The 25,588-nt window shown below is 38.9% G+C and overlaps 2 protein-coding genes across 2 annotated transcripts; both read left to right on the top strand.

The window, feature by feature from the left end:
• LOC139723031 (hyalin-like) lies at window positions 1-4,054 on the top strand. The gene is made up of 7 exons (XM_071634308.1): window positions 1-265; window positions 638-883; window positions 1,302-1,547; window positions 2,379-2,627; window positions 3,197-3,436; window positions 3,586-3,840; window positions 4,038-4,054. The coding sequence occupies exons 1-7, from the start codon at window positions 1-3 to the stop codon at window positions 4,052-4,054; spliced, it is 1,518 nt and encodes a 505-aa protein (XP_071490409.1).
• A 71-nt stretch (window positions 4,055-4,125) lies between these two features.
• LOC139723030 (hyalin-like) lies at window positions 4,126-23,991 on the top strand. Its single transcript, XM_071634307.1, has 24 exons — window positions 4,126-4,360; window positions 5,018-5,263; window positions 5,668-5,913; window positions 6,772-7,017; window positions 7,521-7,769; window positions 9,107-9,346; window positions 9,484-9,738; window positions 9,998-10,243; window positions 10,749-10,994; window positions 12,063-12,308; window positions 12,783-13,028; window positions 13,518-13,766; window positions 14,620-14,859; window positions 14,995-15,249; window positions 15,558-15,803; window positions 16,161-16,406; window positions 17,493-17,738; window positions 18,226-18,471; window positions 19,110-19,358; window positions 21,188-21,433; window positions 21,735-21,983; window positions 22,155-22,394; window positions 23,049-23,303; window positions 23,936-23,991. Exons 1-24 carry the CDS (start codon window positions 4,162-4,164, stop codon window positions 23,989-23,991), a joined length of 5,688 nt encoding a protein of 1,895 aa, XP_071490408.1. The 5' UTR covers window positions 4,126-4,161.
• Window positions 23,992-25,588: the final 1,597 nt, after the last annotated feature.

Raw genomic sequence — 25,588 nt, 5'->3', positions numbered from 1 at the left:
ATGTACATCTTGTTTTTAGACAATGAGAGTCCCAGCATCACCGGCTGTCCCAGTGACCAGTCCTTAAACACAAGTGCTGGTAATGCCACAGCAGTGGCAACATGGATGCCTCCCTCAGCAACGGACAACTCCAACACCTCTGTCACCTTAACAACGACTCACAACCCAGGCGACAGCTTCCCAATTGGAACCACTAATGTGACTTACACTGCCAGTGATTCAGATGGAAATAATGCCACTTGCGTCTTTACCATAACTGTGTCAGGTAAGACCACCTTAAGCTCCTCTAGGCAGAACTTCGTTGTCATGGTAGTTGTAATAAAAACACATCAATCTGCCATTGCAAATCAATATCAGATGAAGGGACTGCTTTATGCATATCAGGATCATTGCTTTATGTTTCTGTCATTAACAGGTTTTTGAAAACGTTTTCAAAATTCTTATTTATTTATGGACCGATTCAGGTGTTGGTGAGTAATAAAAATAATTGCCAGTCAAAAATGATTAGATACATGCATGTAACCCTGGATGAAGTGTTTGAATTCAGAGTTTGGGAAATAAGAATGCAGGACTTCTTCAAAAATAGAACTGATAGCTTGTAATAAACTTTAAAGAAGAAATGCTTATTTGTCCACAGATGTTGAGGACCCAACCATCAGTAGTTGCCCCAATGACACAGTGGTCAACACAGATGCTGGGAACTCTACAGCAGTGGTGAACTGGACGCCTCCCACGGCCTCTGATAACTCTGGCTCTGTGACACTGAATTCAACTGATAATCCTGGGGACAGTTTCTCCATTGGCACGACAACAGTTACATACACAGCGACGGATGGTTCATTGAACTCTGTGTCAACGTGTGAATTTAATGTCACAGTCATAGGTGAGGAATACAGTAAGAGAGATAGATTTCAGATAAATATTTCCACCTGGCAAAAATTCCTGGTGATCTATATATACATGCATTTTTTTGTGTATATGCATATTTTTAATAACAAATCTATTGTGACTCTCAGAGATGGATTCCAAGTTTGTGGAATGCTATCGTAGGTCCTATTATGTATTAAATAATCTGTGTATATTATGTTTTCTATGTCATATTTTGATATACAACGGTATGAATTATATAATTTCCTTGGGACACTGCAATATGTTTTGTGTGTACACCACATGTAAAAGCATTTAGTTATACATCAAGCTATTTATAGTTATCTATATTTTCTATATCAAATATCTTATATGCTACAATAAGATGTCATGTGATTTCCATGAAAGTAAGTGATATCTTTTGGTTTTGATAGATAATGAGGACCCAGTCATCAATGGCTGTCCCAATGACACTTCAGTCAACACTGGAACTGGAAACGCCACAGTGACGGTCACATGGACCCCTCCCACAGCCTCAGACAACTCTGGTTCAGCCACACTGTCATCCACTCACAACCCTGGTGATGACTTTCCAATAGGAAGCACCACTGTGACCTACAATGCTTCTGATGCCTCATCAAATTCTGTGTCCACTTGTTCCTTTGTTGTCAATGTAACAGGTGAGTAATACAATGTATCTCATAACAGTGAACCCCTCTTTAACCCGTTGAGGACGGTTTGAATTTGGTACAACACGCATTCCCCATAGACACCTGCCCGAGTATACTCGGGACTTGTCCTCAACGGGTTAATGGATTTCTTGTAAAATTTGCATTATCAGCAAAGTCCCATTTCCTCTTGTTTCTTGAACATACCAGTACCTCACAAGATCCGTCATGATTGTATACAACACCTAAAAAGAATATAGCTATCCGATGGGTCGATTGCCCATCAGTGACATTTTGTTCAAAGTTCCATCATACCCTATGGCTGTCAGCTGTGCAATTTTATTTGAGCAAAACTGGATAGCGCATGGACTGTGACTGAGTATGCGGCTACTCATTCATCTTACATGGAAAATAGTTGCCATTTCTTTGTTAAATTCAAAAATCTGTCTTCACCACATCTGTTGATATTTGAGGTGTATAAAACAAATAGTGTATGGTCTTTACTCATGCAATGGGACATGATTTCGCACTCTTGACCATTCACTACTTTAATACCGTTATATCACACCTTAAAAGTGCTTAGTGTATTAAAATGTTGAACATTGTGAATTTCCTTTGGTATTCTATCTAGATGTGGATGAGATGGAATGAAGTCAGTGACAAGCAGGGAAGAATGAAGGAACTTATTGAATTGGGCAAATTCTCAAATATCTTTCACAGACCCTTTTAAGGCTTGTGCATTTGTTGTATGTTTTCCAATGCTTCCTAGTAGGACATTGTCAGTGTGTACAATGCACATGTGTATCACCTAATTCAAAATGTTACCTTTTTGTTATTTACCAGATAATGAGAACCCTGTCTTTGCAAGCTGTCCTTCCGACATCCTTACAAACACCACCACTGGACTGCTTGTAGCAGATGTGACATGGACTGTCCCCAACGCCACAGACAACTCAGGATCAGTAACAGTGAATCAGACTGCTGGACTGTCTCCTGGAAGTAACTTCACAGTTGGTTCTACACTGGTGACTTACACTGTCACTGATCCTTCAGGGAACAGTGCCTCCTGTTCTTTCTATGTCAATGTTACAGGTGAGTTGTTGGCTCTGAGAGAAATTGAAGATGACTCGGTTTGTATGAAGTAACCTTCATTCAGATCAGTGTTGGCTTTAATAGCTATCATAAACCTGTGAAGTGTTATCCGATGTAGAAAGCAAAACCTTGTTTATTGGAATAAAGGCAAAGATAAGAAATGCATGTATACATGTATATGGATCTTGCTAATAATTGTCACGATCGGTTTCAATGCTAGTACTCACAAGTGAGTTAGGTCACATTGAAATAACAGAATCCTGTTGATATGTTTCTCATATTAATCAAATATTTCTGGGGTATTTTGTCAGGTAAATCTAAGTGCTTGAGAATAATAGTAATTGCAGAATGTTTGCAGTCATGTATTATGTATTATGTATTATGTTAAACTCGTGACCTGCTATCGGTGGTTTTGAAGACATTCATAATACATGTGTACAGAGCAAAGGGTGATTCATATCTCACCTTTAGTAGGATGTAGGATAAATTTGCATGATTAAGTAACTTAATATCAGAACTTTCCATGTGATAAGTTCTTTACTTGGCTACTTTCCAATTCTTTAATGCAGATATGCAAGATCCCATGTTCACATCATGTCCGAGTAACCAAACAGTTGGGACTGACTACAGGTTGAACTCAACCACAGTCAACTGGACAGAGCCAGTGGTCAGTGACAATGATATGTATACCGTCACTTCTGACTACTCGTCTGGTTCAGTGTTCTATGTTGGATCCACGCTGGTGACCTACACGGCTGTTGACTCTTCTAGCAACACTGAAACATGCACTTTCACAATAACTGTCGAAGGTAAGTTGAGAATTATAGGAATAGGTTGTGAGGATTGAAGAAAATGAAATTATTGTATTAATAAATTGACATTCTGTGTCATGCTGTAATTGTCATATGTAAATTTGATGCATTCTTAGATTCTCTTAACTTTTGCTTCTTTTTGACAGACCAAGAGGCCCCATACTTTAATGGTACCTGCCCATCTTCCAGAAGTGCCCAGACAGCAAGATTACATAATTATCGAACTCGTACATGGCCAGCGCCTACAGTATTAGACAATGTGGATGAGTCTCAAGACATCAATATCACTTCATCTCATTCTTCTGGTGATCAGTTCTATGTAGGAACGACAACTGTTTTTATCAATGCCACTGACCAGGCAGGCAATGTGGCTGTGTGTAGCTTCACTATAACAATTAGAGGTAAGATATGCTTTGTTTTTTGTATGTTTGTTTGTTTGTTTTTTGCATAACTTTTTTTTTTCTGAAAAATTAATGGCCTTTAAGGGTTCATTCACTGTGGAGAAGATAGATGCTCTGACTGTGATGTATGTTAATTGTTTTTCTTATTCGCTGCTTTCATCATACACAATATTTGATGCTGCTTGTCTGAGGAATAGGTTCTCGTTTGAGTTAACATTTTGAAAGTGGGTTGATTTGAGGTAAAAGATCATGAATATTGTGTTGTCATTTGCAGATCTAACTGAACCAGTTGTGAGTGGTTGTCCATCCAACATCACCGTCATGACTGATGCCGGTCAGTCGTATGCCACAGTCAACTGGACTGAGCCTGTCTTCGATGATGCTGTTGATGGTGTGGTCAACTCTACATCAACACACTCACCCCTTGACCAGTTCAACATTGGGTCTACAAATGTCACCTATTCAGCTAGTGATGATGCTGGAAACACAGCTACATGTGTCATCACGGTGATTGTTTATGGTGAGTACCCTTCAGTTATTTATTTTTTTTCTTATACAGAACCATGAAGGAAGCGGTACTTTCTTGTTTTGTAGGCAACCACATGACTGACAGCTCTCAGTCCCCTCCAGAAGACTAGCAATTTCAGATTAAAAACCCTGTCTGGGCCACAACTACTGCAGCCTGGTGAATCAAACCATGTACATTGTATTAAACTGATAGTCAGTTGTCTCATCCTCTAATGGGTAACTTGTGACATCTCCTCTGGTATCAGGTATGGATGATTTTTATGCCTCCACCACGAAGTGGTGCCGGAGGCATTATGTTTTCGGGTTGTCCGTCCATCCGTATGTCCATCCGTCCGTCCGCACGTCCGACCGTTCGTCCGCTTTCGCTTATGCGATAACTTTAGTAATATTCACTGGAATTTTACCAAACTTGGTCCAAGTATGAAGTATGATGAGGCAATTATTTGATTAGATTTTGGTCGAATTCAGTTAAGAACAAAGAGCAGATGATTCTGCAACCTGACTTTTTACTGTGTTGTAACCGGAATTTCGTTATAACCGTGTTTGTTAGAATGGGAGTGCACTGTAGCAGACTTTCAGTCAGTCCTAGTGAACATGTTCCAGTCTCCAAGTGTTGGCTGAAAATATTCAATGTACATCTTGTTTTTAGACAATGAGAGTCCCAACATCACTGGCTGTCCCAGTGACCAGTCCTTAAACACAAGTGCTGGTAATGCCACTGCAGTGGCAACATGGATGCCTCCCTCAGCAACGGATAACTCCAACACCTCTGTCACCTTAACAACGACTCACAACCCAGGCGACAGCTTCCCGATTGGTACCACCAATGTGACTTACACTGCCGGTGATTCAGATGGAAATAATGCCACTTGCGTCTTTACCATAACTGTGTCAGGTAAGACCACCTCTCAACTGTAGCTTCTTTGGGCAGAACTTTCCTGTCATAGTAATGGTAATGAAAACACATCAATGTGCCAATTCAAATCAATATCAGATTAAGGAACTGCTTTATCGATAGCACTATCATTGCTTTGTGTCATAAATGTTTCTGTCGGTAACCAATAAATAAACAAACAAACAAACAAAAACATTTTTCACAATTTTGTTCGTCCCTGGGCTCATTCAGATGTTGGGTAAGTATTAGAAATAATTGCCTGTCAAAAATAAGTACATGTAGATATGAAACCGTACAATGAAGCATTCATATTTGGAGTTGGGGAAAATAAATGCATAATCTACAAAATGGAACTGATAGCATATTAACAAATGTCTTAAAAAAAAATGCTTATTTGTCTACAGATGTTGAGGATCCAACCATCAGTAGTTGCCCCAATGACACAGTGGTCAACACAGATGCTGGGAACTCTACAGCAGTGGTGAACTGGACGCCTCCCACGGCCTCTGATAACTCTGGCTCTGTGACACTGAATTCAACTGATAACCCTGGGGACAGTTTCTCCATGGGCACGACTACAGTTACATACACAGCGACTGATGGTTCATTGAACTCGGTGTCAACGTGTGAATTTAATATCACAGTCATAGGTGAGGAATACAGTAAGAGATAGTGATTCAATTAACTATGACCTCCTGACCAAGATGCCCAGTTAAATGCATGTCTATTTATAAATCTGTTGTGATTCTCAAAGATGAATTCCACATTTCTGCTATGTTTTATTTCCTACATTTGAATGGGATTTATGAGAAATTTAATCAGTATAATTTGCTTATAATGACTTGAGACTTTAAACTTTTTCTTGCTCTCTCTTGTCAATGTCCAACAGGACAAATAGGCACCACACATGCATTTCTTCTTTCCCCCTCATGTTACCATGCTCTCTTTGTAAATACCCCCCCCCCCCAACTCCTATCAAGTATAATTTAAACTATTTGGAAGCATATAGATTGTGTGCACGGGGGTTGCAACGATTTTCAAGCTTTAAGCTTATGTTGCAATTCCTTTACGTGTTCGTTACCTTGAATAATGTAGCTCTCTTAGTGGAATTGTATACTATCCTGTAACTGCTTCTTATCAATGTATACTTATTGTATATATTCTGTCTTGGCTATATGAGATGTACTTGCATGCATTTGTATGCATTCCTATTTTGTGAACACGCATGAAATCTTGAATAAATCTCTAAATCTCTCTCTACTGCAATGTACATATTTGTACTGATACCCTGTGTACATATACACTGTTTGTTATGTCATATTTGAAAGTGGTTAACTTGATTTCCTCAGAGCATTGCAGTGTTTCGTTTTGGCAGTACAATTGTGGGAACAATTTAGGCATACAAGTTGGAATGTGATATTTTCTAAATGAAATTGTTAATATGCTACAATAAGTTATCACATGATTTCCATGAAAGTAAGTGATACTGTATCTTTTGGTTTTGATAGACAATGAGGACCCAGTCATCAATGGCTGTCCCAAGGACACTTCAGTCAATACCGGAACTGGAAACGCCACAGCAACGGTCACATGGACCCCTCCCACAGCCTCAGACAACTCTGGTTCAGCCACACTGTCATCTACTCACAACCCTGGTGATGACTTTCCAATAGGAAGCACCACTGTGACCTACAATGCTTCTGATGCCTCGTCCAATTCTGTGTCCACTTGTTCCTTTGTTGTCAATGTGACAGGTGAGAAATATGTTATGCCAATGATTAATCATATTGTAATGGATTCCTTGCATAATATCCACTTTGAGTACTGTCTTGTTTCCTCTTTTTGATTTATGCACCAGTGCATAAGAATGTGGTACGATTCTATCAAATTAATCACATCTTGATAAAGCTTGATGGGCTTTTGTTGAGCATTTTGAATTACTATTGGTATTTTGATGTGCTTTGCCAATTACTTTGTACATATCTTTTCCATATGTTTATTACTTTATTAATTACAATTGTATAATCACACATATTGATAAACTACAGCTGTACACTAGAGAAAGAAAAAGGAAAACATGAATGTAATAATTCAGTGGTGCAAATTTTTTCAAGCAACTTCTCCATTCACTCAGTAGTCTTGTGTGTTTTCTAGCTATGCTTGTGCAAGCTTCCAAGCAGGAGGTGCACAACATTTAGGATCCATGTGTGTCACCGTATACTTGTATGAAAATCATTACTTTCATGCGATTCACCAGATGCTGAGAGCCCTGTATTTACGAGCTGCCCTGGGGACATCCTTGCAAACACCACCACCGGATCACTTGTAGCGCATGTGGAATGGACTGTCCCCAATGCCACAGACAACTCGGGACCAGTAACAGCGATTCGGACTGCTGGACCTCCTCCTAACGGTTACTTCACACTTGGTTCTACACTGGTGACTTATACTGTCACTGATCCTTCAGGGAACAGTGCCTCCTGTTCTTTCTATGTCAATGTTACAGGTGAGTTGTTTGTGTGAGAAAAAAATTCAAGGTGGCATTGTTTGTATGAAGTAGTATTCATTTAGATAGTATGTGTTGTCTTATCTAGCATTAACCTGTTCAGTGTTATCAGATGTACAGTAGATAGCAAAATCTTGTATTTACCAGAGTAGAGATAAAGATGAATATTTCCATGTTATATGTGACCTGCCACGACAAAAGGATCTGAGAGTCGCTGATGGGTGAGCCAAGAAAATGGAGTTTGAAGACAGATCATCAAAATTAGTCAAAACCATTGAATTTCTGTTTTGACATATTGTTCAAAGTCAAATGTTTCGTCTATCATCAAACGAAATTTCGAAGCTAAATGATTAAAGGAAAGGCAAGAAATATGCATTTTTCTCGGCTGTGATTGTCTGACTTAACAACAGAACATAAACGTACCCAAAGATTTGGATTTAGTGCTGCAGATAGACTCTGCTCTTAGCAATGAGGGAGTGATCTTATTGGTCAGTGCATGGCGCTTTTGTGACTGATTGGTCGAGCATAGACCACTGGCACTAAGCTTGGATGAACATTGTGGACGTTGCTACGAGCAGACCTACAGAGATTGTCAAGCAGTGAACACTATCGTACCTCCCTTTGATCACTATAGTGGCGGAAAGACAACTTTGAAGGCAGTTTTCTTGAAACGCTGATTTCCTAGACCACTCGACCTGGTCTCATAAAATCATCGATATCTCCACAAACGAGTACTTTTTATGATTTGTGTATTATGATATTAAAGCGGAAGAGTAATTGATAACGTCATACCGTTTTAACCTGTTGAGGACGGACTGATTTTACTACAACACACATTACCCATAGACCCCTGCCCATGTATACTCAAGACTCATCCTCAACAGATTAAGAAAATTGACCTCCCTCGACTTAGTGTTGTAGCGTGTCACAGATGAGGATTTTGCTCATCATAACAGACTTCAGTCCTGGTATTCACAATTGAGTTATCACATTGAAATTAAAAGAATATTGTCTGAATATTTCTCACATTAATTAATTGTTTCTAGGGCATTATGCCATCTTTATCTAAGTGCTCATAAATGATAGTTATTGTAGTATGTATAGAATTCTGTATTATGTATGTGAAACTCATGACCTGCTGTTAATGGTTTTGAAAACATTTTGAAATACACATGTACAGAGCAAACAGTGATAAGCTTCCCACTTTATAATGTATTATAATGGTTACAATTCACATCAACAAGTAGCATCAAGATGATCACAAGAGCTTTATATGAGAACTTTCCCTGCTGTTATAAGTATACTTTACTTGGTTACTTCCCGATTCTTTAATGCAGATATGGAAGACCCCATGTTTACCTCGTGTCCAAGCAACCAGACGGTTGGTACTGACTTCAGATTGAACTCAACCACAGTCAACTGGACTGAGCCAGTGGTCAGTGACAATGATAATTATACCGTCACTTCTGACTACTCGTCTGGGTCAGTGTTCTATATTGGATCAACACTGGTGACCTATACAGCTGTTGACTCTTCTGGCAACAGGGAAACCTGCACCTTTACAATTACTGTAGAGGGTAAGTTTAAGACGGAACATTTTATGAGAAATTACAAATGTGAAGTTACTGTATATACACCCTGTAAGGTAGTTTTCAGTGTTGTGCTATGTAAAATTTGATATATTATTTTCTGATTTTGTGCTTCTTTGTTACAGACCAAGAAGCCCCATACTTTAATGGCACGTGTCCATCTTCCAGAACTGCCCAGACAGCAACATTACGAAATTACCGAACTCGTACATGGCCAGCGCCTACAGTATTAGACAATGTGGATGAGTCTCAAGACATCAATATCACTTCATCTCATTCTTCTGGTGATCAGTTCTATGTAGGAACGACAACTGTTTTTATCAATGCCACTGACCAGGCAGGCAATGTGGCTGTGTGTAGCTTCACTATAAGAATTGTTGGTAAGATATGCCTTGTTCTCTTTTTTTTGTTGTTGTATGATTTCTTTTGAAGAGTGAATGGCCTTTAAGGGTTCATTCACTGTGGAGAATATACATGCTGTGACAGTGATGTTTAGTTATTGTTTATCTTATTCTTTGCTTTCATCATATACAGTATTTGATGCAGCTTGTCTGAGGAATAGGTCCTCGTTTGAGTTAACATTTTGAAAGTGGGTTGATTTGAGGTCGAAGATCATGAATATTGTGATGTCATTGACAGATCAAACTGAACCAGTAGTGAGTGGTTGTCCTTCCAACATCACCGTCATGACTGATGCTGGCCAGTCATATGCCACAGTCAACTGGACTGAGCCTGTCTTCAATGATGCTGTTGATGGTGTGGTCAACTCTACATCAACACACTCACCCCTTGACCAGTTCAACATTGGGTCTACAAATGTAACCTATTCAGCTAGTGATGATGCTGGAAACACAGCTACTTGTGTCATCACGGTGATTGTGTATGGTGAGTACCTTTCAGATAAAGATTTTTGTTATATGCGACCACAGGACTGACAGCTTTTAGTCTCCTCCAGAAGACTAGCAATTTCAGATTTAAAAACCCTGTTTAGGGCCACAACTGCTGTAGCCCAGTGACTCAAACCATGTACATTATAACTGATAGTCTGTGGTCTCATTCTCTAATGGTTAATCTACGACAACTCTTCTTCATGTATCGGGTATAGATGATTCTTTTATACATAACAGTGGACTCCCATTATAACGAAGTCCTCGGGACTGGCAGTGTTCTTTCATTGTATCGCAATTTTGTTTTTACCCAACAATTAAACAATAAAGAACAAAGAGCGGATGATTCTGCAGCCTGAAGTTTTACTTTTATGTAACCAGAATTTTGTTATAGCTGTGTTCGTTGGAATGGGATTGCACTGTAGCAGACTTTCAGTATACTTTGAATATGTTCCAGTCTCCAAGCATTGGCTGAAAATGTGTAATATTCATTTTGTTTTTAGACAATGAGAGTCCCAACATCACCGGCTGCCCCAGTGACCAATCCTTAAACACAAGCGCTGGTAATGCCACAGCAGTGGCAACATGGACGCCTCCCTCAGCAACAGACAACTCCAACACCTCTGTCACCTTGACAACGACTCACAACCCAGGTGACAGCTTCCCGATTGGAACCACCAATGTGACTTACACTGCCGGTGATTCAGATGGAAATAATGCTACTTGCGTCTTTGCCATAACTGTGTCAGGTAAGGCCATATCAAGTTGTAGCCTTTCTTGCTCAGAGCTTTACTATCCTAGTAGTGGTAATGAAAGCACATGAATATGTCTTAAAAAATGAATATCAGATTAAGGGACCATTTGTGACCCGCCACGTCAAAAGGATCCGAAAGTCACCGACGGCTGAACCGAGAAAATTAAGTTGAAGTCAGATCATCAAAATCTGTCAAAACCATCAACTTCCTGTTTTTTACATAATTTTGTAGCCTAACGTTTCATCTATCATCTGACAAAATTTTGAAGCTCAATGATCAATGAAAAGGTCAGAATTTAGAATATTTCTGGGCCATGATTTTCTGACTTTCACAAGCAGAAATATGTCTAAAGATTTAGATTTAGTGCCACAGGCAGACTCTGCAACTAGCAACGAGAAAGTGATCTTATAGGTCAGTGCGTGGTATCCTGGTTACTAATTGATTTTCCGTCGACCACTGGCGCTTTAGAAGTTGAATGAACATTTCAGAGGTTGCTAGGGGGCATACACTTGAACCTTCTATTGTCCAGAGGTGAAAACTGTCTTACCTCCCCTCAATCCTGATGGCATTGTGAGGAAAACTTTGAGGGCGGTTTTTCTTGAAACGCTGATTTCTTAAGATCACTTGACATAATCTCATAAAATAATTGATATCTCTGCAACCGAATACTTTTATGAATCGTGTTATGTATAAAATTAAAGCAGAAGATTAAGGAAATGATGTCATGTCATTTTCAGAAAATTGACCTTTTCAAACATTCGGGTCATTTTTATCTTTTGTATAGCTGGTCACATTTTAGGCATAACAGGATTATTTCCTTGTGTCGGATGTTTGTGTCATTAATTGTTTTGGAAGATATTTTAAAACTCTTATTTCTCCCTGGACTCACTCAAATGTTGGGTACTCAAGAAATAAAAGTAATTGCCTGTCAAAAAGTAGTAGATATGTAACTCTAGATGAAGCATTTGAATTGAAAGTTTGGGAAATGAGAATGCATAGTCTTCAAAATAGTGTGGCTAGCCCGTGAATAACTGTCTTTGAAAAATGCTTATTTGTCCACAGATGTTGAGGATCCAACCATTAGTAGTTGCCCCAATGACACAGTGGTCAACACAGATGCTGGGAATTCTTCGGCAGTAGTGAACTGGACACCTCCCATGGCCTCTGATAACTCTGGCTCTGTGACACTGAATTCAACTGATAATCCTGGGGACAGTTTCTCCATTGGCACGACAACAGTTACATACACAGCGACGGATGGTTCATTGAACTCTGTGTCAACGTGTGAATTTAATGTCACAGTCATCGGTAAGCTACTGCTGCAGCTTTTCAAAATATAATCATCATTTGAATCTGTTATGTAATTCATGTGCTTTGGAGAATGTGGTTGAATTATATGACTGATACCTACTGTTATTTCCTCACAGTCTACTATTTTTTTTTCAGTGAATGCTTTAGCCTGTCAAGGACGGACATATTTTGGTATATTTACACTCATTTCTCATAGACACCTGCCCGAGTATTCTTGGGACTTGTCCTCAACGGGTTAATGAAATACCTGTTTCCTCTATGAACATACACTCGTACATGTACATGATGAAAATTGCACCTGGTAGATGAGTTATTATTTACGTAGATACAGGTATGTGAACGAGCAACCACAGTTCAAAAATGGACATGCCCAAATGTGTTACCCCTTCACTTCTCAAGTATTTTTTTTTCTTTTGCGAATCGAAATGCAAAATTAACCTGGCAGATTATACACTTGTACATCCTTTACAGACAACGAGGACCCAGTCATCAATGGCTGTCCCAATGACACTTCAGTCAACACTGGAACTGGAAACGCCACAACAACGGTCACATGGACCCCTCCCACAGCCTCAGACAACTCTGGTTCAGCCACACTGTCATCTACTCACAACCCTGGTGATGACTTTCCAATAGGAAGCACCACTGTGACCTACAATGCTTCTGATGCCTCATCAAATTCTGTGTCCACTTGTTCCTTTGTTGTCAATGTAACAGGTGAGAAATATGTTATGCCAATGATTGATTTTACTGTATTAGATTTTTTTTTTACAAGTTCTATTTCCAGCGCGGTCCTGTTTCCTCTATTTCTATAACATACATGTACCAGTACCTCACAAGATGGCATGATTCATTCAATGCATCACATCTTGATAATGCTTAGTGTGCTTTGATGTTGAACATTGTCAATTACCACTGGTACAAGTCTTAGAGTACAAACGATATCTCATCTAGATGTTTATTGCCAGTTATCCTATCCATACAAGTGTATATTGATTAGATAAAATCGCATGTTTAGATAAATTACAGCAAGAGACAAAAAAAGCATGCATGGAATGATTCAGTGAAGTAAATTTTCACAAGCAACTTATCCATTCACTTAGTAGTCTCGTGTGTTTTATATAAGTAAGAGACACACATCATACGGTACATGAATATGTATGCATCACTCCATATGAAAATCATTACCTTTATACAACTCACCAGATGTGGAGAACCCTGTATTTGCAAGTTGCCCTGGTGACATCCTTGCAAACACCACCACTGGACTGCTTGTAGCAGATGTGACATGGACTGTCCCCAATGTCACAGACAACTCAGGATCAGTAACAGTGAATCAGACTGCTGGACTGTCTCCTGGAAGTAACTTCACACTTGGTTCTACACTGGTGACTTACACTGTCACTGATCCTTCAGGGAACAGTGCCTCCTGTTCTTTCTATGTCAATGTTACCGGTGAGTTGTTTGTGTTAGAAAAATTTAAGGTGGCACAGTTTGTATGAAGCAATTTAGTCTTCATACAAACTGAGTGCAGTGGATTAGGAACGTACATACATGTATGCAATGCAAGTGAGCACACAGCTTACTTGTGCAAGGAGAAATCATATGTTTGCAAAATGCACCCTCTGTATATATTATGTTTTCATGAAATGCATTGTACATCGTAATCGCTTAGTTATGAATGTAGCTAGCATTCGAGTGGTTTTACTACATACATGTACTGTAGATGGTGGTTAATGGTTAAAATCAATATATTGTCATATTTTAACAGCAACTGGTATGGAATCTTCAGAATGTTGTCTTGTTTTTGTAGCTTTCTTGTATAAAAATATAGAAAAATGAATTTTGTTGACAAAAATATGGTTCTGTACCCAATTGTCCAGTGAAAATAGCATGCACTGGAAATTGTTCTTGGTCATTTAAACAATGATCCCAATTACCGAGGGCTCATTTTTGTGGACATTTCTTATGACAGATTTCGGTCCTTGTAGTTTGCACAAGCTAGTTATTTCATTGCAATGACATGAGGCATTTTGTCATGTTTATCCAAATGAATGAAAATACTAATATGTAGTTGGTATGGAAGTCTCTATTTTATATGATATGAAACTCTTCTCCTGCTATAGATGGTTTTGAAAACATTTGTTATACACATGTTTAGAGCAAACAGTGATTAACTCATCACTTGATATTATAATGGTTAAATTTCACATCAGCAAATAACGTCAACATGATCATATGAGCTCCAAATCAGAACTTTCCACGCTGTAAGTTCTTTATTTGGTTACTTTCCCATTCTTTAATGCAGATATGGAAGACCCCATGTTCACCTCATGTCCAAGCAACCAAACAGTTGGGACTGACTTCAGATTGAACTCAACCACAGTCAACTGGACTGAGCCAATGGTCAATGACAATGATAATTATACTGTCACTTCCGACTACCCGTCTGGTTCAGTGTTCTATGTTGGATCCAGGCTGGTTACCTACACGGCTGTTGACTCTTCTGGCAACAGGGAAACCTGCTCCTTCACAATCACCGTAGAGGGTAAGTTGAAAACAGTACAGGTTATGACGAATGACAATTTTGAAACCATTGTATTTGAAGTTAGTTTTAAGTATTCTGCTTTTTGAAATTTGATATATTCTTGAAATTTTCTGAACTTGTACTTCTTTGTTACAGACCAAGAGGCCCCATACTTTAATGGCACCTGCCCATCTTCCAGAACTGCCCAGACAGCACCATTACGAAATTACCGAACTCGTACATGGCCAGCGCCTACAGTATTAGACAATGTGGATGAGTCTCAAGACATCAATATCACTTCATCTCATTCTTCTGGTGATCAGTTCTATGTAGGAACGACAACTGTTTTTATCAATGCCACTGACCAGGCGGGCAATGTGGCTGTGTGTAGCTTCACTATAACAATTAAAGGTAAGATAATGCCTTGTTTTCTTTTTTTTTTAACTTCTTCTGAGAAATGAATGGCCTTGTTTTTTTGTTGTTTTGCATAACTTCTTTTGAAAAATCAATGGCCTTTAAGGGTTCATTCACTGTGGAGAATATAAATGCTCTGACTGTGATGTATGTTTATTGTTTATCTTATTCTCTGTTTCATCATACATCTGTATACAATATTTGATGGTACTTATCTGAGGAATAGGTTCTTGTATCAGTTAACATTTTGAATGTGTGAATTGCTTTGAGGTAGAAGATCATGAATATTGTGATGTTGTTTGCAGATCAAACTGAACCAGTTGTGAGTGGTTGTCCATCCAACATCACCGTCACGACTGATTCTGGCCAGTCATATGCCACAGTCAACTGGACTGAGCCTGTCTTCAATGATGCTGTTGATGGTGTGGTCAACTCTACATCAACACACTCACCCCTTGACCAGTTCAACATTGGGTCTACAAATGTCAGCTATTCAGCTAGTGATGATGCTGGAAACACAGCTACATGTGTCATCACGGTGATTGTGTATGGTGAGTACCTTTCAGATAAAGATGTTTGTTATATGCAACCACTGGACTGACAGCTGTTAGTCTCCTCCAGAAGACTAGCAATTTCAGATTTAAAAACCCTGTTTAGGGCCACAACTGCTGTAGCCCCGTGACTCAAACCATGTACATTGTAACTGATACAATTAAAAACAATTAATCAATAGAGAACAAAGAGTGGATGATTCTCCAGCCTGAAGTTTTACTTTTTTGTAACCAGAATTTTGTTATAGCTGTGTTCGTTGGAATGGGATTGCACTGTAGCAGACTTTCAGTATACTTTGAGTATGTTCCAGTCTCCAAGCGTTGGCTGAAAATGTGTAATATTCATCTTGTTTTTAGACAATGAGAGTCCCAACATCACCGGCTGCCCCAGTGACCAGTCCTTAAATACAAGTGCTGGTAATGCCACAGCAGTGGCAACATGGATGCCTCCCTCAGCAACAGACAACTCCAACACTTCTGTCACCTTAACAACGACTCACAACCCAGGCGACAGCTTCCCAATTGGAACCACCAATGTGACTTACACTGCCGGTGATTCAGATGGAAATAATGCTACTTGCGTCTTTGCCATAAGTGTGTCAGGTAAGGCCATATCAAGTTGTAGCCTTTCTTGCTCAGAACTTTACTATCCTAGTAGTGGTAATGAAAGCACATGAATATGTCTTAAAAAATATCAGATTAAGGCACCATTTGTGACCCGCCATGTCAAAAGGATCCGAAAGTCACCGACGGCTGAACCGAGAAAATCAAGTTGAAGTCAGATCATCAAAATCAGTCAAAACCATCAACTTCCTGTTTTTTACATAATTTTGTAGCCTAACGTTTCATCTATCATCTGACAAAATTTTGAAGCTCAATGATCAATGAAACGGTCAGAATTTAGAATATTTCTGGGCCATGATTTTCTGACTTTCACAAGCAGAAATATGTCTAAAGATTTAGATTTAGTGCCACAGGCAGACTCTGCAACTACATGTAGCAACGAGAAAGTGATCTTATACTGTAGGTCAGTGCGTGGTATCCTGGTTACTAATTGATTTTCCGTAGACCACTGGTGCTAAGTTAAATGAACATTTCAGAGGTTGCTAGGGGGCATACACTTAGAACCTTCTATTGTCCAGAGGTGAAAACTGTCTTACCTCCCCTCAATCATGATGGCGTTGTGAGGAAAACTTTGAGGGCGTTTTTCTTGAAACGCTGATTTCTTAAGATCACTTGACATAATCTCATAAAATCATTGATATCTCTGCAACCGAGTACTTTTACAAGTCGTGTTATGTATGAAATTAAAGCAGAAGAGTAAGGGAATGATGTCATGCCATTTTTCAGAAAATCGACCTTTCCAAACGTTCGGGTCACTTTTTTTTTTTTTTTTTTGTATAGCCGGTCACATTTTAGGCATAACAGGACTACAAATTTCTTTGTGTCATATATGTTTGTGTCATTAATTGTTTTGGAAAATAATTTTAAAACTCTTATTTCTCCATGGACTCACTCAGATGTTGAGCACTCAAGAAATAAAAGTACTTGCCTGTCAAAAATTAGTAGATACATAACCCTAGATGAAGCTTTTGAATTAAAAGTTGGGGAAATGAGAATGCATAGTCTTCAAAATAGTGTTGATAGTCCGTGAATAACTGTCTTTTCAAATTGCTTATTTGTCCGCAGATGTTGAGGATCCAACCATTAGTAGTTGCCCCAATGACACAGTGGTCAACACAGATGCTGGGAACTCTACAGCAGTGGTGAACTGGACGCCTCCCACGGCCTCTGATAACTCTGGCTCTGTGACACTGAATTCAACTGATAATCCTGGCGACAGTTTCTCCATTGGCACGACAACAGTTTCCTACACAGCGACGGATGGTTCATTGAACTCGGTGTCAACGTGTGAATTTAATATCACAGTCATTGGTAAGCTAGCTTTTGAAAATATAATGATCATCATTTGAATCTGTTATGATATTTATGTGCTTTCGCAAATGTACAATGTAGTTGAATTATATGACTGAAACCTTCTGTTATTACTTCTACTATTTTTTCCAGTGAATGCTTTAACCCGTTGAGGACGGACTGATTTTGCTGTTGCACGCATTTCTCATAGACACCTGTCCAAGTATTCTCAGGACTCGTCTTCAACGGGTTAATGAAATACCTACTTCCTCTGCTATGAACATACACTTGAACATATTATATTATGAAAATGGCACCAGGTACAGTTGTAGGTGGGTTATTATCTATGTAGATACAGGTATGTGGAAGAGCAACCACAGTGCAAAAATGTACATGCCCTAGTGTTTTACCCCTTCACTCTCAAAGTTTTTTTCTTCTTTTACGAATCGAAATGCAAAAGCAAAATTAACATCGCAGTTTATACACTTGTATGATACATCCTTTACAGACAACGAGGACCCAGTCATCAATGGCTGTCCCAATGACACTTCAGTCAACACTGGAACTGGAAACGCCACAGCAATGGTCACATGGACCCCTCCCACAGCCTCAGACAACTCTGGTTCAGCCACACTGTCATCTACTCACAACCCTGGTGATGACTTTCCAATAGGAAGCACCACTGTGACCTACAATGCTTCTGATGCCTCATCAAATTCTGTGTCCACTTGTTCCTTTGTTGTCAATGTGACAGGTGAGAAATATGTTATGCCAATGATTAATTCCACAGTATTAGATTTTTTAAAAATAATTTGTACTTCCAGCACTGTCCTGTTTCCTCTATTTCTATAACATACCAGTACCTCACAAGATGGTATGATTCTTTCGAATGCATATAATGCTTAGTGTGCAATAATGTTGAACATTTTCAATTACCACTGGTACCACAGTATTTTATATGTATCCGGATGTGCATTGCGTATCATCTTATCCATGTATTGATTAAATAACTCACAAATAAAGATAAATTACAATTTAAAAAAAAATCACAATAAGAGACAGGAATGCATGAACGGAATGACTCAGGGTGGTCATTTTTTATAAGCAACCTTTCCATTCACCCAGTAATCTTGTTTGTTTTCTATGCTTGTACACTGGACTCCCATTATAACAGATTCCTCGGGACAGGCAGATTTCTTTTGTTATATCAAGATTTTTTTATAAGCGAACAAATAAACATTAAAAAAAACTTTGGGCAGATAATATTACGGCCTGAATTTTTTATTTCGTTGTAACCAGAATTTAATTATAATTGTGTTCGTTAGAATGGGAGTGCAGATACACATGTGCATCACCTGTTAAAAAAAACATTACCTTCATACAATTCACCAGATGTTGAGAGCCCTGTCTTTGCAAGCTGCCCTGGGGATATCCTTACAAACACCACCACTGGACTGCGTGTAGCAGAAGTGACATGGACTGTCCCCAATGCCACAGACAACTCAGGATCAGTAACAGTGAATCAGACTGCTGGACTGTCTCCTGGAAGTAACTTCACACTTGGTTCTACACTGGTGACTTACACTGTCACCGATCCTTCAGGGAACAGTGCCTCCTGTTCTTTCTATGTCAATGTTACCGGTGAGTTGTTTGTGTTAGAAAAATTTAAGGTGGCACAGTTTGTACGAAGTTGTTTAGTCTTCATACAAACTGAGTGCAGTGGATTAAGAACGTACAATATACATGTATGCAATGCAAGCGAGCGCACAACTTACTTTTGCAAGGAGAAGTCAAATGTACGCAAAACGCACACTCTGTATATGTTTTCATGAATTGCGTTGTGCATTGTAATCGCTTAGTTATGAACATAGCTAGCATTTGTTAGTGGTTTTACTACATACACGTGTGTACATGTACTGTAGATGGTGTTTAATGACTAATATCAATATATCAATATTGATATATTTTCATGTTAATATATTAATAGCAACTGGTATGGAATCTTCAGAATGTTGTCTTATTTTTGTAGCTTTCTTGTATAAAATGTTGAAAAATAAATTTTGTTGACAAAAATAGTGTTCTGTGCCCAATTGTCCAGTGAAAATAGGATGCAGTGGAAATTGTTCTTGGTCATTTAAACAATGTTCCCAATTACCAAGGGCTCATTTTTGTGGACATTTCTTATGACAGATCTCGGTCCTTGTAGTTTGCACAAGCTAGTTATTTCATTGCAGTGACATGAGGCATTTTGTCATGTTTATCCAAATGAATGAAAATAATAGTGTAGTTTGTATGGAAGTCTCTATTTTATATGATATGAAACTCTTCTTCTGCTATAGATGGTTTTGAAAACATTTGTAATACACATGTTTAGAGCAAACAGTGATTAACTCATCACTTAATATTGTAATGGTTAAATTTCACATCAGCAAATAACGTCAACATGATCATATGAGCTCCAAATCAGAACTTTCCACGCTGTAAGTTCTTTATTTGGTTACTTTCCCATTCTTTAATGCAGATATGGAAGACCCCATGTTCACCTCATGTCCAAGCAACCAGACAGTTGGGACTGACTTCAGATTGAACTCAACCACAGTCAACTGGACTGAGCCAATGGTCAATGACAATGATAATTATACCGTCACTTCCGACTACCCGTCTGGTTCAGTGTTCTATGTTGGATCCACGCTGGTTACCTACACGGCTGTTGACTCTTCTGGCAACAGGGAAACCTGCTCCTTCACAATCACCGTAGAGGGTAAGTTGAAAACAGTACAGGTTATGATGAATGACAATTTTGAAACCATTGTATTTGAAGTTAGTTTTAAGTGTTCTGCTTTTTGAAATTTGATATATTCTTGAAATTTTCTGAACTTGTACTTCTTTGTTACAGACCAAGAGGCCCCATACTTTAATGGCACCTGCCCATCTTCCAGAACTGCCCAGACAGCACCATTACGAAATTACCGAACTCGTACATGGCCAGCGCCTACAGTATTAGACAATGTGGATGAGTCTCAAGACATCAATATCACTTCATCTCATTCTTCTGGTGATCAGTTCTATGTAGGAACGACAACTGTTTTTATCAATGCCACTGACCAGGCGGGCAATGTGGCTGTGTGTAGCTTCACTATAACAATTAAAGGTAAGATAATGCCTTGTTTTCTTTTTTTTTAACTTCTTCTGAGAAATGAATGGCCTTGAAATATGTGTTTTTTGTTGTTTTGCATAACTTCTTTTGAAAAATCAATGGCCTTTAAGGGTTCATTCACTGTGGAGAATATAAATGCTCTGACTGTGATGCCTGTATGTTTATTGTTTATCTTATTCTCTGTTTCATCATACATCTGTATACGATATTTGATGGTACTTATCTGAGGAATAGGTTCTTGTATCAGTTAACATTTTGAATGTGTGAATTGCTTTGAGGTAGAAGATCATGAATATTGTGATGTTGTTGGCAGATCAAACTGAACCAGTTGTGAGTGGTTGTCCATCCAACATCACCATCATGACTGATGCTGGCCGGTCGTATGCCACAGTCAACTGGACTGAGCCTGTCTTCAATGATGCTGTTGATGGTGTGGTCAACTCTACATCAACACACTCACCCCTTGACCAGTTCAACATTGGGTCTACAAATGTAACCTATTCAGCTAGTGATGATGCTGGAAACACAGCTACATGTGTCATTAAAGTGATAGTATCTGGTGAGTATCCCTTCGTTTCCATGATGCACAAATAAAGTGGTTTATACTTTATGGGGGGGGGGGGGGTGTTTCATAAAGCTGTTCCTAAAGACACGAAGGACTTAAGAATGACTGGTGATCAGTTCTTCAGCTGAGGCCCCCCCCCCCCCCCGAATCTACATTTGACTGTGTATTCATGTATTCAAGGCTACTCTTGCCCAATTAAATGCCTTTTTTTTTTCTTATGCCCTTGAATAAGCATGCATAGTAAAATCTGATAAATCGGAGAAAAAAATTTGTGTCTTGTATCTTTCTTTGTCAGACGATGAGAGCCCATCCTTTGTGAGCTGCCCAGGGGATATCCTTGCAAACACCACCTCTGGGCTGAGTGTTGCAGAAGTGACATGGACTGTCCCCAATGCCACAGACAACTCAGGATCAGTAACAGTGAATCAAACTGCTGGACTGTCTCCTGGAAGTAACTTCACACTTGGTTCTACACTGGTGACTTACACTGCCACCGATTCTTCAGGGAACAGTGCCTCCTGTTCTTTCTATGTCAATGTTACTGGTGAGTAGTGATGTTTATGAAAGAAAAGATAATCGAAGCAAATGCAATTACACTACAATGTGAAACATCCAATGCAGAAAGCATGTAAAAGTGTATATGTGAACATTTTTTGAAATATTGATTTTTCTGCTAATACTGCCATCATGAACACTACTCACTTTTCTAATACAGATATGGAAGACCCCATGTTCACCTCATGTCCAAGCAACCAGACAGTTGGGACTGACTTCAGATTGAACTCAACCACAGTCAACTGGACTGAGCCAGTGGTCAGTGACAATGATAATTATACCGTCACTTCTGACTACTCGTCTGGTTCAGTGTTCTATGTTGGATCCACGCTGGTGACCTACACGGCTGTTGACTCATCTGGCAACAGGGAAACCTGCTCCTTCACAATCACCGTAGAGGGTAAGTTGAAAACAGTACTGGACATTGTGAGTAATGACAAATTTGAAGTTCTCGTATATGATGATAATCCACAACATTTGTATGGTGCAGTATATCAGTTTCAAAAACATTCAAAGATGCATACTCCTCCAAGAGAGTTTTAGCAGTTGAATGTCTGGTGAAAGATGGGAGTCGTGAGTGAGGCTGTGAAGTGCTACAGTTCGTCAGTTTCAAGGCAAAAAGGTAGGAGGGTGTTCCCTAGGCAATGAGCAATAGAGGAAAATGCCCGGTTTCCATAACCCTTGAGATGTGTGATGGGGTAAGGCCAGATGAATGAATGCCATGACTGGGATAGCAGTTAGGAAGACAGATATCCTGGGGCCTGATCATGAAAGGCCTTTAAAGTGAACAGTAGGATCTTGAAATCAGTTCTGTTCTTGACTGGAAGCCAAGGCAGCTCAGCCAGGACAGAGGTGATGTGATAATACTTCCCTAGTCCAGTGAGCAAGCGTGCTGCTGCATTCTTTACTGCTTGAAATATGTTCAAGGTTGTGGATGGATGGCCAGCTAGAACACTGTTAAAGAAATACATGTATAAAAGTTTTCCTCTGTCTCTTGCTTTGTAAGATTGGATACATTCTTTAGATTTTCAAAACTTGTGCTTGTTTCTTACAGACCAAGAGGCCCCATACTTTAATGGTACCTGCCCATCTGACATATCTGCTGAGACAGGCGCGTTGAAAAACTTCCGACGTCGATCATGGACAGAACCTACTGCATTAGACAATGTCGATGAGTCTCAAGACATCAATGTCACTTCATCTCATTCTCCCAACGACAAGTTTTTTGTAGGAATAACAACGGTTTTCTACAATGCTACTGACCAGGCAGGCAATGTAGCTGTGTGTAGCTTCACTGTGAAAATTATTGGTAAGATACACAGTGTACATATGTGTATGAGTGTATGCCATTTTCTTTTTACATGTTCCGTCGTAGATGTTTGACATTTAAGTCTCTTTTCACAAAGAAGAATGATGGATGCACTAATTAGTCTTATTGTTATTCATGGTAGCTGTTTATCTTTGTTCTCTTTTTTTTTTTTTCATGTATTCTTGATATTGGCATAATAATGCAGTTCCTGTTTCAGTTAACATTTTAACTGTGCCATAGTGTAAATCCCTGTGTGCCACATTATTTTGAGACAGTGATGTAGTCCTGCTCTGGGAAATGCAAACTGTCTTTCAAGGCTATGTAACTTTTATGATTTTTTTTTTTTTTTTTTTTTTTTTTTTACCCTAGACATGTAATGAGCAAAATTGTAAGTAAAATGCCAAACTTTACTTTGATGTAAATTGTAATGACAAATCTATGATTGTTTCTCTTTCAAATGACCAGTAGCTACATTATTACAGAGGCATAACTTAAGCACGCAAAACAGTGACAGAAACTTAGAATTTACTCGCAAATCCAGTAGGGAACACAGCTTGAAAAATAATCACCACATGAAATGGAAGCTATATGAGACAGGGATGTACTTGCATTTGGTTTGTGCGTTTGAGCAGAATGTGCGAACTTGGCACACCGTCGACTCAGTCAGGCGTGCGAATGCGGCACATGAAGAGTTAAAGAGGGTTTGTTTGAGGGAGAGCATCATCAATATTGTGGTTTCATTGGCAGATCGAACTGAACCAGTAGTGAGTGGTTGTCCATCCAACATCACCGTCATGACTGATGCCGGTCAGTCGTATGCCACAGTCAACTGGACTGAGCCTGTCTTCAATGATGCTGTTGATGGTGTGGTCAACTCTACATCAACACACTCACCCCTTGACCAGTTCAACATTGGGTCTACAAATGTCACCTATTCAGCTACTGATGATGCTGGAAACACAGCTACATGCACTTTCAAAGTAATTGTTTCTGGTGAGTATTTGTTACTTTTGTTTCTAGAAAGAGTGTAGCTCACATTGAAAATGTGCCCAATTTCAAGAATATCATTTTACACATGCAATCCTTTGGAAACAATTTTATTATTCTTTTTGACTTACAAAATTAAAGAAATGGACCAACACATTTGCTATTGCTTAGAGTTAGTACAGTTTGTTTAAAAAAGAAAAATTACAGTCAAATTTTTGCATTGATAACACGCGATGTGATTAAACTGTCTAAATACTACTTCAAATTCTTAAGATATAACATCTCAGCACTATTTTCCTGAAAACCTCATTCAATTTGGTTCAGTGGTCACAGAGAAAGATGGATTTTTGTAAAGCATGTCATGAGTCTGATTCTTCCAAGTTAGCAGTTCGATGCTCTTGTGTGTGAATACAATAGGCAAAACTTGGAGAGAAGAGATTCCTGAGATCCTCTTCAAAATTCCTCATTTCTCTTCAACCACTGAAGCAAATCGGATGGGGTTTTCTGTAAGATGTGGGCAACGGATTATAGTTTCATACCCTGAATTTGTATTTAGATTGATTTTCTATTTTTAAAGATATCATTGCGGAGCTCCCATTGTAATCTTTTTGGGGACATGTGGTATAGGGGAGAAATTGTCATCTTTGTCATTGGTGGAGAGGAACACATAATCATTTTAGTGCGAGGTTGTGAACACAAACTTAAAAAAAAAAAAAAAAAATCAGGTTGAGAGAGTGACACTAATCTCTTTATCAAGTAGCTCTTAGATGTTTAATGTCAAGTGGATGATTCTTGCCACCCAACGTATTTACTGCTCATCAAGAAAAGTTAGCAGATGTAGTGCCGTTGTACAACTTTGCTACTGAGTGCAAATGCTGTGCCCTCAAGCACTTTGAGACAACTTGTCCATTACCTTCACTGTGCTTGTAGTCAGCTGATGTCTTGTCTGAAACAAATAGTGGATGATCTCTACTCTTAAGTAGCTGAATCACACTTTTTAGTGGTGCAGAGCCAAATGACTTAAGTTTGTTGTCTTTTGCCTTGTGTGAAATCTGTCATGATTCTTTTATATTGCTATGACTCGCTGTAAATTTGTATACTCTACTTTGATACCAATCACAGTTCGAGCTGGAATCAATTTGCCACTTTTGAAAGATGCAATTTGTATCCTGTTGTAATTGTATGTAAATAAAGCTTAGTGGTCCCATTGCTTGCAAATAACAGTAGCCTTTAATCATTTGGGGAAATTATTATTAACATCCTACACTTCACCTGTATGTATGTGATACCTTAGCAAT

Source organism: Diadema antillarum, unplaced genomic scaffold (genome assembly GCF_040938485.1).
Source record: "Diadema antillarum isolate AM-2024a unplaced genomic scaffold, OU_Dant_1.0 scf00000180, whole genome shotgun sequence".
In the NCBI taxonomy this organism is placed as follows: domain Eukaryota; kingdom Metazoa; phylum Echinodermata; class Echinoidea; order Diadematoida; family Diadematidae; genus Diadema; species Diadema antillarum.
Note: the sequence above shows the minus strand (reverse complement) of the source record. Positions and strands in the feature narration are given on the sequence as shown.

Excerpts from the sequence above, each read along its gene's own strand:
- LOC139723031 (XM_071634308.1), top strand. The coding sequence starts at position 1 with ATGTACATCTTGTTTTTAGACAATGAGAGTCCCAGCATCACCGGCTGT. Across the intron at positions 884-1,301 it reads ATTTAATGTCACAGTCATAG|ATAATGAGGACCCAGTCATC; the intron begins GTGAGGAATACA and ends TGGTTTTGATAG. Across the intron at positions 1,548-2,378 it reads CTTTGTTGTCAATGTAACAG|ATAATGAGAACCCTGTCTTT; the intron begins GTGAGTAATACA and ends GTTATTTACCAG.
- LOC139723030 (XM_071634307.1), top strand. The coding sequence starts at position 4,162 with ATGACTGATGCCGGTCAGTCGTATGCCACAGTCAACTGGACTGAGCCT. Across the intron at positions 19,359-21,187 it reads TTTCTATGTCAATGTTACCG|ATCAAACTGAACCAGTTGTG; the intron begins GTGAGTTGTTTG and ends TGTTGTTGGCAG. Across the intron at positions 22,395-23,048 it reads CTTCACAATCACCGTAGAGG|ACCAAGAGGCCCCATACTTT; the intron begins GTAAGTTGAAAA and ends TGTTTCTTACAG.